The sequence below is a fragment of the Labrus mixtus genome, chromosome 8 (assembly GCF_963584025.1).
Source record: "Labrus mixtus chromosome 8, fLabMix1.1, whole genome shotgun sequence".
Taxonomy (NCBI): Eukaryota; Metazoa; Chordata; class Actinopteri; order Labriformes; family Labridae; genus Labrus; species Labrus mixtus.
This window is the reverse complement of record NC_083619.1, coordinates 3,128,009-3,141,227: the sequence shown is the minus strand read 5'-3', so window position 1 is coordinate 3,141,227 and position 13,219 is coordinate 3,128,009. Positions and strand designations below refer to the sequence as shown.

General features: G+C 39.9%; 1 protein-coding gene across 1 annotated transcript in view; it reads left to right on the top strand.

The window, feature by feature from the left end:
* LOC132978613 (nucleoprotein TPR-like) overlaps positions 1 to 13,219 on the top strand; it is a 38,308-nt gene that overhangs the window by 15,087 nt on the left and 10,002 nt on the right. Inside the window, exons 22-41 of the mRNA XM_061043847.1 lie at positions 119 to 315; positions 467 to 607; positions 1,236 to 1,352; positions 1,500 to 1,703; positions 3,105 to 3,289; positions 3,456 to 3,603; positions 3,755 to 3,892; positions 4,598 to 4,729; positions 4,945 to 5,075; positions 5,337 to 5,547; positions 5,649 to 5,735; positions 7,035 to 7,148; positions 7,845 to 7,949; positions 8,126 to 8,338; positions 9,059 to 9,097; positions 9,523 to 9,717; positions 10,550 to 10,661; positions 10,738 to 10,931; positions 12,182 to 12,252; positions 12,383 to 12,582. Of these exons, the coding sequence (XP_060899830.1) occupies positions 119 to 315; positions 467 to 607; positions 1,236 to 1,352; positions 1,500 to 1,703; positions 3,105 to 3,289; positions 3,456 to 3,603; positions 3,755 to 3,892; positions 4,598 to 4,729; positions 4,945 to 5,075; positions 5,337 to 5,547; positions 5,649 to 5,735; positions 7,035 to 7,148; positions 7,845 to 7,949; positions 8,126 to 8,338; positions 9,059 to 9,097; positions 9,523 to 9,717; positions 10,550 to 10,661; positions 10,738 to 10,931; positions 12,182 to 12,252; positions 12,383 to 12,582 (2,934 nt within the window). The remainder of the gene's footprint in view (positions 1 to 118; positions 316 to 466; positions 608 to 1,235; positions 1,353 to 1,499; positions 1,704 to 3,104; positions 3,290 to 3,455; positions 3,604 to 3,754; positions 3,893 to 4,597; positions 4,730 to 4,944; positions 5,076 to 5,336; positions 5,548 to 5,648; positions 5,736 to 7,034; positions 7,149 to 7,844; positions 7,950 to 8,125; positions 8,339 to 9,058; positions 9,098 to 9,522; positions 9,718 to 10,549; positions 10,662 to 10,737; positions 10,932 to 12,181; positions 12,253 to 12,382; positions 12,583 to 13,219) is intronic.

Genomic DNA, 13,219 nt, shown 5'->3' with positions numbered 1-13,219 from the left:
GAACTTCAACAAGTGTCAGACCTCTGAAATCCTGAGATGTATAAACATGTAGAATATATTGATGAATGATATGTTGGATAAGGATGTAATATGTTATTTAATATGTCCATGCTCTCAGTATGCTCTCCAGTGCCAACAGCCTCCCTGCAGGCCAGCCAATCAGAAAAGGAGCTTGTAGACGTGAAAGGTTGTCTGCGTACTGCTGAGGAACAAAAAAGTGAACTAGCAGAGCAACTGAAGAATGCCACTGCTTATGTAGAGCAGTACAAGGCTGTGGTACTGGCTTTGGAAGACAGTCTGAAGAAAGAAAAGGAGGTACAGGTCAAATGTTTTAATATAAGTTATTAAGTAAGGGGGGGATCAGAGTCCCCCCCCTCATATCTGTTTTCCTCTCCTACAATCCACTCTTTTTTCAAATCATGCACACCCATCCACACGTGTCAAGTGATCATTCCCTGTTGTTTAGTCTCGCTTACCTCTGGAGATCCGTCTGAAGGAGTATGAGGAGGTGCAGCAGCAGCTGGAGGAGAGGATTTCAGAAGCTGAGAAAATGAAGCAACAGGCGCAAAACGAGAGCAGAAAGGCTGTCGATGTGGTTGAAAAACAAGTAAGCCTGTTGCACACTTTTTTACAATGAAACATTTGCAGCAGAAATGGGTCCATTGTTTAAACAGTTGTCGCGTCTTTCATTATGAAGGTTTTGAGGTGGAGGGACACAAATACAATCAGTTTTTACAATATAATTTAGGACCTTAAATAACTTAAAGCAGCTGTAAGTTAAATTAAAATTAATAGGAATCAATTAGCAATTAACGTTGGGCCTTTTTAATAAAGCAACGAGTAAGGTCTTTTACCTGCTTTTTGTAAACAGACAACATCTGTGATGACTTTACAAACAAAAATTGTTTAAACAACCGAGGTCTGGACCTCACTGATATCATCGCCTCCTGCCGTTACATAACCTCATTTCATTCTCGATTCCATTATCACAACAGTCGAGCCTCAATTGGAGATGCTTGTTAAAAGGGTTCTGTGTGTCGCCGTCCAATGTGCAAATCTTAACTGTGCAAACTATGCAGATAGCAGCCTAACTGTTTCTCCGCGCTCTGTGATATGACTGTTAACCAGCTACTTCAGTTGCACTTAAACATCAGTGCACCCTTGCACCAGCCTTTCAGCCTACACAGTATTGAGAACCCAGTGTCTGAACTTATTTTCCCTGCCATCTTCTCCAGGTGTTGGAGCTGCAACGCATTCTGAAGGCCAGCCAGGCAGAGCAGCAGGAGGCACTGGAGAGAGCTGCTGCTGCTGTCACACTGGAGCAAAAAGCCATACAGGACAGCCTGCTGCAGGTTCATTCATATACACTAAAACCCTTATAATTGTGTTTATCCCCAGTAAGCATGCATATCATTCAGAGCATCATACTCCTATTAATCTGCAAGCAGCAGCATAAACATATTTGCCTTAACTATTCCCCCCCTCTGTCTACCACCCAGACAAAGCTAGCTGGAGAAGCACAGGCTAAGTATGAGCGGGAGCTGATGCTTCACGCTGCTGACGTTGAAGCTTTGCAAGAGCTGAAGAAAGGTTTCCAACAAGAAGCAGCGCGGAAGAGGGAGTTAGAAGATCAACTGAACAAGTCGTCGGGGCTCCTGCAGGAGAAAAGTGCAACCTGGAACACAGTGGAGAGACAGATGAAGGTAGGACGACTATGGCCTATATATCCTCATAATTAGTCAGAGTGCAGACTTTTGATTAATAATATCGTAGAGTGAGAGCGACTGCTGGCTGATGTGAGCACTCTAGTTCAGGGGCACTGGTCTGTAGTCCTTATGGTCCCTAGCATGTGTCTTTTTGGGGATAAGGATTATTGTGGCTTCCTTCCACTGGTTGGGGACACACCCAGAATCCAACAGGTGCTGGAACAGTCTGATGAGAACCCCACCTAACTGGGTAGAGCAGTCCTTGAGCACCCTGCCTCTAAGCCTGTCGGGGGCCTTGTGGGGGTTGACTCTGTGGAGGATGGAGGTCACTACGGCCCTTTTTCAAACCAACCCCTACACACTTGACGGAGTGCACTCCATCAGAAGTCACACTCTCAGCTGAATGAAGTCCCCTTCATCAAGGTGTAGGGTAGAAATACAGCGGCAAGCTTTGGGACAAACTTCCCTCTCTCAGGTGGAAACAGGAACTGTGTGTTACCATGGTTACTCAGCTGTATCTTGTGGGAACGGCTTTTTTTTTGTAGCTAATGCATTCTGTAAAAATATTTATGTAGCCTAGATTCTTCTACTTTAGTTATATTAGTGTAGACTTATAACAAAACTATTAGATTGAGCCTACATTGTTTATTGTAATTTTTAGATCAGGGTGTCCTAAATTAATGCAAAGACAAGGATAATATTGTTGAACATCAGAGCAGCAAAAAGTGTTGAATTGAGATTTCACAAAGACATCAAAAGTAGAAAACTAAATATTAACAGCGAAAAGTTGTCTGCAACATGATTTAAGGGGGTGTAGTGGCCTGTTTTCATCAACAGGGAGGGCTTTGTGGGTGGAGCAGATCCAGTTGGTTGGTGTGCTGCTGCTGTTAGACCGGGTGAAGAAGGTGTTGAGCTGCTCTGCAAAGGAGGCAGGTTTAGGGGCTCTGCCCATCATGATGTTTAAACCCTGCCACGCCTCCCTTGCATTTCCACAGGTTAATTTGCGCTCCTACTTGTTTCTGTAGATGATCTTAGCCAGCCTAGCCATCCTTCTGAACTCTTTCTCTAATTCCTTCACCCTGAGCTTGTCTCCTTGTAAGAAAATAATTTTTTTTCTGGACTAGATATTCTGGTGGTGGTTGTGACATATTGCTACATATTGGGCAGATGTGGGGTTATGCCACACCTGTTAAAATCTCCCAGTACAAACACTGGCTGCTCTCCAGTCTGATTGACAGCTCTGTGCTCAGCAGCCAGGTCCCTGGTACGTTTGTACAGTCATTTGGGAGAACTCTCATGTTTTAATAAATCAGACCCCAGAACCTTAGCAAGGTGAAACCCTGCTCTTGAAAATGTCTTGCCTCTCTGATTGGTCATAACGGGACGGCTCTCCTTCAGGTGGATCTCGCCAACAAGAGTCGTGTCTGTGAAGACCTAAGAAAGCAGAATGCGCTCCTGCACCAACAGATTGATGAAGTGTCCACCAGGAGTCGTCAGACGCAACAACAACAACAATCACAGCAGCTTGACCTGTCGTTCAACGAGGAAGGGAAGACCACTGAACAGATACTTGAAATACTCAGGTAATGTCTTTGTCTTTTCCCTTCACACAGAAACGCACCGTTTTGTAGAAATGGATGAAAACTTTAATTATTTTTTAAACTACATTTTCCATATATGCACTCTGTATCCCAGTGTGAACTTATTGTAAATGGATAAGCTGTGGCTCTGCATATTTATGTGTTATAGGTTTGTGCGACGGGAGAAAGACATCGCCATCGCTCAATTTGAGGCAACAGAGGGAGAAGCTCTTCGTCTCAAACAGCGAGTGGAACACCAGGACAGAGAAGTGAAGGAGCTTAAGGAAGCTCTGAACACTGAGAGGGAGAAAATGCAGGTATGGAAAAAAGTGACTTAAGTAAGGATGGGCAATGAAATTCAGGGGATTTGGACAGTTTACTGTTTTATGATTGGTAGCCACCAGCAATTTGAAAATAAAAAGCTCTGTTTGATAATTGGTGTCTGTTTAAACGACTTCCTCGGCTCAGGCTACAGCAAAGACGCTGGCGCAGCAGGAGGAACAGCTGAAGAAGATGCAGACGATAGGTGCCCTTCAAGAAACCAACAGGATGCTGAAAATGGACAGAGATAAACTGGAACAAGAGCTGAAGCAAGCTCAGGCTAAAGTAAACTCCAAGTTTTACATTTGAATGTTTGTCCTCTTGTTTCTCTTACTGGTTTTAAGTGTCGCTACAGTATGTCTGAGGGTTCAGTCACTTGATCAATCCATGCATTTTGCTTTCATTAAGCGGCTGAAGCTCATTCAGGATAAAGATTTTTCAAGGAGGACTAATATCTGTCCATATAAGTTTTACTTTTAAAGCTTGTAACTTACAATTTGTGTTATCTATTTGTAGGTTTTATTAAGATAAATGTAAAAAATAGGCTTTAATAACTGTTGTTTTGCAAACTTTTGTAAAGATTTGAGGTCTCATTTTATGCCTGGTGTTTACACTTCAGGAACTTCAATTCCATTTTCACCATGGTCCCTCACACAGGGTCTGATCCTCGGGCAAAGTTCTTTAAATACAGCTAAAAAGAAATGTTTATTTGACCGTCTGTTTTGATTTTTAAAAACTCTTTGATGCATCAGGTAATGGCTACCCAGTGAGTTTTACTGCTCCGATGCACCGGTACTTTACATTTTGTGCGTTCTCGTGATTTTTGGGTATTGAAAAGAGCGTTGCTGTTTCACCAATGAATATAACTAGAGCAGGTCGGACCAAAACATAGAATAAAGTCAGTAGAAGAGGACATTTCCCTTCAATGTTCTTAATCTTCTGTTAAGCTCACAACATGCCTCCTCTTCTGTTTTCTTCGGCCTCCGTCAGGTTATGAAGCTGCAGTCAGACATTGGTCCTCTACACCACTCTATGTCTCAGCTGTCAGAAAAAAATGGCTCTCTGTGTGCTGATAAGAAGATACTAGAGGATGACCTAAAGCGTTGGAAAGCCAAAGCACAGGTACTTTCACTGTTTGTATAAACTCACAAACCTGCCTTTTGTATACCTGCGTTTATGAATTTTATTTCTCAATTGTACTACAGATGCACTTTAAAGAAATAAATAAATCTTACTTTCTATTTGAATAGTATTTGAATATTTCAGGTTATCCTCTTTTTCACAGTTGTATCTTCGTTGTGTGTTTCATTTAAACTTGGCTTAATGTCCCCGTGCAGCAACTGATCAGTCAGCAAAAAGATGGCAATGATGAGGAGAGACAGAAATTTGCCTCTGAGAGAGAAGCTCAGCAGAGACGTGTCGCACAGCTCGCTGAGGAAACAGCCAAGCTAAAGATTGAACTGACAAGGTAGAGCACCTACTCAGACGCACATGAGCTCAGGTTGAAAGCAAAAAAAAAAACATAGCATGACACTGACATGCCCAGATTTGATCAAAACACAAAAAAACATTAGCACAGTAAATGAATCCAGACTGACTATAATTATCCTTTTGTTTGTGCCTGACCTTAAACCATAAATTAATCAGAGGAGCAATTACAAACGGCTGTTTTGTTTCAAGGCAGATTGATTCAAATAAACTCAGTGAGATTTTTGTATCTGTGCATTAGATCCAATGTGAGCAGTAACTCTGCTCAGTCCCAGCTGCAAGCCTTCAGAGACTCTGTCGCCCGTCTGACGTCAGAGCGCGACTCGCTAAAGAAAGACATGGAAACCAAAACCGGTGATATTCTGGAGAAGATGAAGACTATCAACCAGGTCAAGAAGATTGGACGACGCTACAAGACCCAGTATGAAGAGCTCAAAGTTCAGCACGACACGGTGGGACTGATTTATACATTGGTCTAAGTTAGCGGCTTGTGGAGCCAATCGGGTTAAGTATGGAAAAAATGACATTTTTTGTGGGTGTGTTTTTTTTTCAGGAAGTGACTAAAACCCAGGAGGATCTCAACAAGGCCAGAGAGGAGCTCAACACGCTGAAAAACGAGGTTCAGAATAAAGACGAGGAGGTGAGCAGGAGAACTGGAAGACGTATTAGCCTCGCCTACAACATTTTATGAATATCTCAGATACCAGGGGAAAAAAAACAACTTTATCAGATGGGGGGGGGGGGTATATATACAGTGTTGGGCTCGTTACTGAAGAAAATGAATATATTACTCATTACTCTTTTTAAAAGTAATATAATTACTTCACTTATTACTCCCTGCCAGCAGTAATATGTTACACTACTTGTTATATTACTTTTCGTTTCATTAGTTCTTTTTCGCTTGTAGCTGTCCAAGATTAAAATCCAATCTTGGTTGTTTAGATTGTAGGGCTACAGCTATCCTCCGCGGCCGCACAGGACTCGTTGGTGGGGTTTATTTACAGGAGCTTCACGTTGTTGTGCAAGAGGTTTGAGGTCGTGTTTTTTGCAGTAGAAAGAGACCTGTTACCGGGACACAATCTACATCTGACAACGATCTTTCCTCTCAAGAAAACTAAAGTAATGGGAATATTTCCAGCCACTGAATGTAAACATAAGCGCTTCCATCAGCGTTGCCAGGTATGTGCAACAACAACTGACAAAATAAGCCCAATGGCCAAAAAAAAACTACCTGCGGCAGCTCCTAAAGTGAAGCCCAATTCCACAGAAAAACTGCAAACCTGGCAACCATGATGCTCGCTACCTTCCTGCATGGCTGACGTGCGCGATGAAATTAATCTGGGGATTGTTGCATTTTAAATTAGAAGTGGGGTAATAACAACAACAGTAAGGTAGTAACAAGTTATTTTTTGCGTGAGTAGCTGTAATATTATTACTGGAATTTCATTAGTAATTCGTTACACTACTCGTTACTAGTAAAAGTAATATTATTACTGTAACACGTTACTAGTAATGCGTTACCGCCCACACTGTATTTATAGTACATATTTAAACTGAGTTATATTGTAATTTGATGCTTACAACTTTCCCATGATGCTTCATTATGTAATCAACATCACCCCCGCTTACTAATATTGCCTGTTAGTTCACACTGTAGAGCGATGTTGATAGATTTTCACAATAGAAATTTCTATCTTGTTGCTTTTTGTTATTGAATGAATATTTGTAATATTTATGGCCAATGCTTGTTTCTTGTTTTGTTGTCTTTATCATGATTTGAGTCATCGCACAATATTTGCATCTGAAATATCAAATACAGTATTTTTCAACCAAGATTGTATTAAATACATCTGTGTGTGCAATGTTCTTGTTTTGAAGTAATCATATCTTTGTAACAGGATGTTCAACTTATAAAGGTTGTTGTTGTTTTTTCACACAGGTCCAGAAATCCCAGAAGGAGCTGGAGCAGGCCAAGAAGGAAAACCAGCAAGCCAAAGAAAAGTTCCAGGAGATTCAAAACCAATTATCACAGAACCAGAACCAGCTGACAGAGGTACTCTGACACCAGTTCAGTCCAGTTCACTTCAGACCTTTATCGTCCCTGGAAGGGGAATTTGATTTACAGCAGTGGACAAAAAAACACAACAGATAAAAAGACATAGGGCAGAAAAATTTAAAAAATGTCAGTTCGTCGAGCATTACAAGTCAGCCAGCCCACAATTGCTGTTATTTATTTTATAGAGCTTTTGATGTTAAAGTCTTAGATGTCAATAGATTCAGCCAGAAAAAAACAGGAAAGGGAGATTTAAAAATCAGTGGAAAAACATAATTGATCAATTTTTACATCTTTTATAGGGGGAAGGAGCCAAAATGATTTACTTCATATTCTGTCTACAGCAGCAGCGAAATGTATCACGCTGAATTGGCTGAAGCCCAACCCCCCACCCCACCTATGACTTATGGATACAGACATTGTGGGACATATATGAAATGGAACAAATAACACACTCAGTGAGGCTTCAAAAACACAAATTCACTAAGAGATGGAGTCCAGCCATGACGTTGCTAATGCAAAAAAAAAAAAAGAACTTTTATCTTTAGGGCAGGGTGTCTCGTATGTGTGTTTTTCTGCTTTTATTTTCTATGTATTTTTTTTTTTGTTTTTATGCTATTTTTTTATTCTGTACTGTGCCAAAAATTGAAATAAAAAATAAGTTGACTTTTTTTTTTCACATCTTTGCTCTTCAAGGTTCAGTCCCAGTTGTCCCAGACCAAGACTCAACTTCAACAGAATCAGAACCAGCTGACCCAGAGTCAGAAGGAGCTTCAGCAAAACAAGATCAGCAGCCAGCAGGTAAGAAGTACAGTAAGAACCACAACTACAACACCTGATAAAGACGTTCATTACTTGTGTTGAAATCAATTGTTATCATCTTAGGTACTTAAAATGTTTATTGCCATTGGATCAAATGTCACAGTCATTTCAGAACTATCAACCGACCACTGACTAAACACCTTCTACATTTAAAGGTACAGAACCAGTTAAAATCAATTCAGTCTCAAGTTCAAGCCCGCCAGAACCAGATCCAGCAGCTCCAGAGGGAGCTCCAGCAGGCTAAAGAAGCTCTGCAGAAGAACCTTGCTAATCAGAAGGAGCTACAGCAGACCCAGCAAAGCAGTCAACAGAGCCACAACCAAGAAGTCAGCAACCTCAAGAGTGCCCTTTCTCAAGCAGAGAACAAGGTGTTTACTCTATTTATTTACTTTAATTCAATACTTATTCCAATGTTCATTATTACTTTAAAACATTATTCAATTTAGAAATCATATACGTTTTCACAGAACAGACACTGAGGCTGCAAGGGCTGAATGCAGCTTCCTGTCCAATTTCCAATTTGATCTATAAACAAATTAATCATAAAATGTAAAAGATTAAATTACAGACTACTTAATTGGTAGTTACAATATATCTTATTTTTTTAGTTATGTTCTTCCATATATTTGTTTTTCTTACTCATTTTTGCCCGCAGACCCCCCACCCCCCTTAAAATCTGTCTATAAAACACAGACACCCCCAAGAAGAATTATTTAAAAAATAAATGTTTCTAAACATGACTTTTCTGTTTACACATTTCTAACAGATTGCCTCTCGGTAAGACTGGAAAGGAGTTTTTGCTCGCAGTGCCACTGAGACAGAATACGAGGCACATTTACGTTGAATAAAAAAATAACCTAATGGTTAAATGAAGGGCCTCACATGTTTAACAGTCAGAGACTATAAAACACTTTGAAACAATAATAATACAAATCCATAGTTTAAAAAAACCCAGATCTAGACCATACTGAACACCCCAAGTGCATCTGTATATTTATGATACCTCGCTTGCTGATATTTAAACCTCTGTGTAATACTTGTGTAATACTGCTGTTTGCTAATCAGTGCACCATTGTTCACCTTTTTAGGTGACTGAGCTTCAAGGCTCTCTGGACAGCGTGCAGAAGGTTTGGAAAAGCTTCAGACTGAATATCTTTTTAGTTATCTTCATACCTGTTGTATTGTTGTTTTCTTAAGCATCATTGTAATGCTTCCTATATAACATACTTTATCTACATAATGCATGATTGAAGGAACTAGCTACTATGGGTTAAGCTTAATCTGCAAAAATGCTGATATTTAATTTGGAGATTTTCTGAGGAAAGGCATTCACATGGACTGATTTTGAATTATCATGGATACTTGATTGAACACTGCAGATTGTGTAACTCTACAAATATTTCTTCCTAAATAAATGTTCCCAATCCTACCTGACTCTTCTATCCTTACCCTAATTCTTTTATTTATTCATGTACTATGCCTTCTTTCTCCCTAAATCTCTCAGGTAACAGTAAATAACTTTTTTGTTTTTTTACTATTTCTGCTTTTTAAGGTCATTGGTGAACGTGACGCAGACATTCAGCGTCTGCAGGAGCAGCTAACAGAAGCTAACCAGGCTAATCAAGCTATCCAAGCTACACAGGCCAACCAGAGCCAGAGCTCCCAATCCATCCAGGCCAATAATGCTAACGTTGCTAGTGAGGCTAACAAGGAGCTACAGGAGGAACTGACAAAACTCAGACAAGAGGTACACAACTTTTCCAGTATATTGTAAACACTGTCACAACCTTTCTGAAGGTGTTGCTGGCAGCAAATTCAAAACGAGCACATCATTTTTGACAAACAGTGACATTTCTCAGTTTCCACGTTTTATATGATAGCAACCTCTGCCATCAATGTGTCAATGGGTATGAATGGGTGGATGTGACATGCGGTGTGAAAGCACTGTGAGTAGTCAGAAGACTAGCAAAGCGCTTTATAAGCTCAAGTCCATTTACCATTTAACATATGTTGTCTTTTTAATTTTTTTGAAAATCCACATATTCTGTTTTTGTTTTTACATGAGTGACAACATGTTAGGAAATGGGGTTGTGTGTGTATATACACATTTATACATATGGAAAAAAAGTAACAGCTGTTTAGAGCCCTGAGCAAACATTTTGTATATTGAAAAAAAGAAGTGGCCGACTGGATGCAATGACCTCTAGTTGAGTAGTTTGTACTCACTGCTTAACTGTGTTTCTAGATCACGCTCATTTCAGGTAAATTTACATGCAGTGTGAAGATACGAGCATAATAAAGATCGCTAGCATTAGCATGCTAACACAACAATGCAGCGCGAGTTGTTTTGGTTTCATGCTGGTGCTCAAGGGCGACATCTGCTGGATCAAAAAGTTGTATATTCTTCTTTTAATGTATATTAATTAACGGTCAACTGTTCAAAAGCGTCACGCTAATCGATGCAAAGCTCACTCTCACTGGCACGGTTTCATCTTTCTGTTTGTTTGGTTTTTTTTCTGTCCCTAGTCCTTAAATATCATTCACTATAGCTGAAATAGTGCTGTGTCGTTTCCCTACAGCTGTCCGAGGGCAAGAACAGAGAGGAGCAGCTCAGACAGCAGACAGCTGAAAAAGAGGAGAAGACTAAGAAGGTCATGATGAGTGCCAAGGCAAAAATCAATCAGCTTTTGAGTAAGTTTCACTATGATACACAGACATGCTACCAAAACACAGCAAACAAAGAAACTAAGACGTCCATATCTTCTAGGTTCCAAGGAGCAGCAGAGTAAGGAGATGGAAGAACTGAAACAAAATAAGGAGGAAATGGAGGTTAGAATGAATGCTCTCAAGTCTCAGTATGAAGGACGACTTCTACGGATGGACAGAGAGTTAAAGGAACTGAGAGAGACACAAGTTCACTCTGAGCCCAAAGAGGAGCTACAGGACACCAGCGGAGCCAAGGTACACGCTCATCTTACCTGCGGACATGATAAAGAATAGAAAACACAACCAGAATCTGACTATTGTGTTTTAATCCTTTCTCTGTAGATGTCAAATCTTAACACCGGTCCTCTACAAGAACATACATTACATTTGTTTTTGATTGCTTTGTTTATTTTATTTTAGTGTTTGTTTTTCCAAAGAACATTTCCACCCTCTTGAAATGTTATGACCTTTTAAGAAAGGTTTGATGTTATTCTTGAACTTTTTTTTTACTTTATTGTTTAACTATAACTACAATTAACTTTTTTCTAAATAATGTAACGAAAGTCTCTTAACGCCCCGTTTTCCACTGAGCAGTCCGGTTTGGTTCACTACAGTTTGGGTCATTTTGGTACGGTAAACGCTGAACTTGCTTGCGTTTCCACAGCCAACCGTACTCTTATTTGTTAAGCAGAGTGTAAGCCGCGTCAGCTATGTAATTGTGTTGGGCTGCTATGATGTCTCACAGAGTAGCCCGCTGTTAATTAAGTTCAACAAAGAAGAAGAACAGGTAAACAAAATTACCCTTTAGGCTCTGATTGGTACCTTTGGAACCCCAACAGAACCATCACTGTGAATATACATATATGTATATATATTATTTAATTTAAATGATTAATATACACACTTATTTATGTAAATACTGTAATTGACATCTTAATTGACCCATCTGTCACATAACTACATTTTACTTATCATGTTACTTGTTTTGTTTTAATTTCTTTTTTCTCTCTGTGTGCCTGTACAATTGTCCTCCCCGTTTTGTCCTTTGTGTCACTATTTGTTTTGTTATTTCACGAATAAAAGGTAAAAATCATTTTTTTTAAATCATGTTACTTCAGCATCTTTTTGCACTATTCACCACTGCACTGTTTCATATTTAGTCATGTAAATATTAGTCTTTTCTTATTATGTTTATTGTTGATGTTTAATGTTGTACCTGTACATAAGAGAGCACAGTTCAATTCCTTGTGTGTAAGCATACCTGGACAATAAATCTGATTCTGATTCCGAGAAGGGTACCAAAAACGTAGGACAGGTCCCTTATTTTGGTACCATTCCCAACTTCTGACGGTGGAAACGTCAATAAATGGGTACCTAACTGAACGGTACTGCCTGGTGGAAACGGGGCTTAAAAAGAAATAGCTTACTGTGCTGCATGACTTACTCTCTGAGTAGCAGTGTTTTGTCTTCTCATTGCAATATAACAAACCAGTATCTTCTTTTAGGTTGGGGACCAGCCCAGATCTTCAGACCAGAGACCCATATCTTTGAAGAGTCCTGCCCAAGACAGGGGAAGGTAATGGATGAAAGCAGACACATAAAGTCAACCCCTGGAAACTCTGTCAGTCATAACCAATCAGATCACAAAAACATTCAAGTATATTAACGTAAGTAACTTTAAAATGTCTTGATGCTTTCTTTGACAGCTCCAGCTCGTCTGACCCTCCAACAGCCAATATCCGCCCCACCCCGAGCACTCCATCTCCTAGCAACAAGCCAAGTCCCGCCCCGGGTAGTAAGGCTACACCTCGTGCAAGTATCCGGCCCATGGTCACCCCGGCAACAGTCCCTGTCCCAACACCTACCGCCACTGTCATGCCAACGACCCAGACCGACAGCCAGGAAGGTGAGAGCAAGAGAGAGAGAGAGATATCAAACATAGAATTAGAACAAGTAGATAGATTATCATTTATCATCATGTCAATATATTGCTGTTGGCCTTCTCTTTTTTTTAAAATTCTAAAATTTTATAATTGATTTGACAAACAAGTGGATTTCTATTTTTACAGAAAACCCAACACAGTCATATTTTTGTGATATCACCAAAATGTAATTTAAGAAGCTCCATTAGGCTCCCCAATATTTTTTCAGAACTTTCCTTTTTTAATGTATTTTAGATTTTCAAGCATTTGTTCATGCTTGGTTTGCTCACATTTTCCATCCTATAGCAATTGCTCTTTTAGCTTGCAGAGACACAAGTCTATAGTACACACTGGCTCTCCTTAGTCTCTTGGGGTAAATGTCCCATGATTGCATAACTTCCATGAAAAGGGGATCCTCAGTTTTTGTTATTTTCATAATCATAACAAGAACCTCCTCACAGAAACTTTTAAAGGCTTTATATGTGATTTTTTGATCCAGCAGATGTCGCCCTTGAGCACCAGCATGAAACCAAAACAACTCGTGCTGCATTGTTGTGTTAGCATGCTAATGCTAGCGATCTTTATTATGCTCGTATCTTCACACTGCATGTAAATTTACCT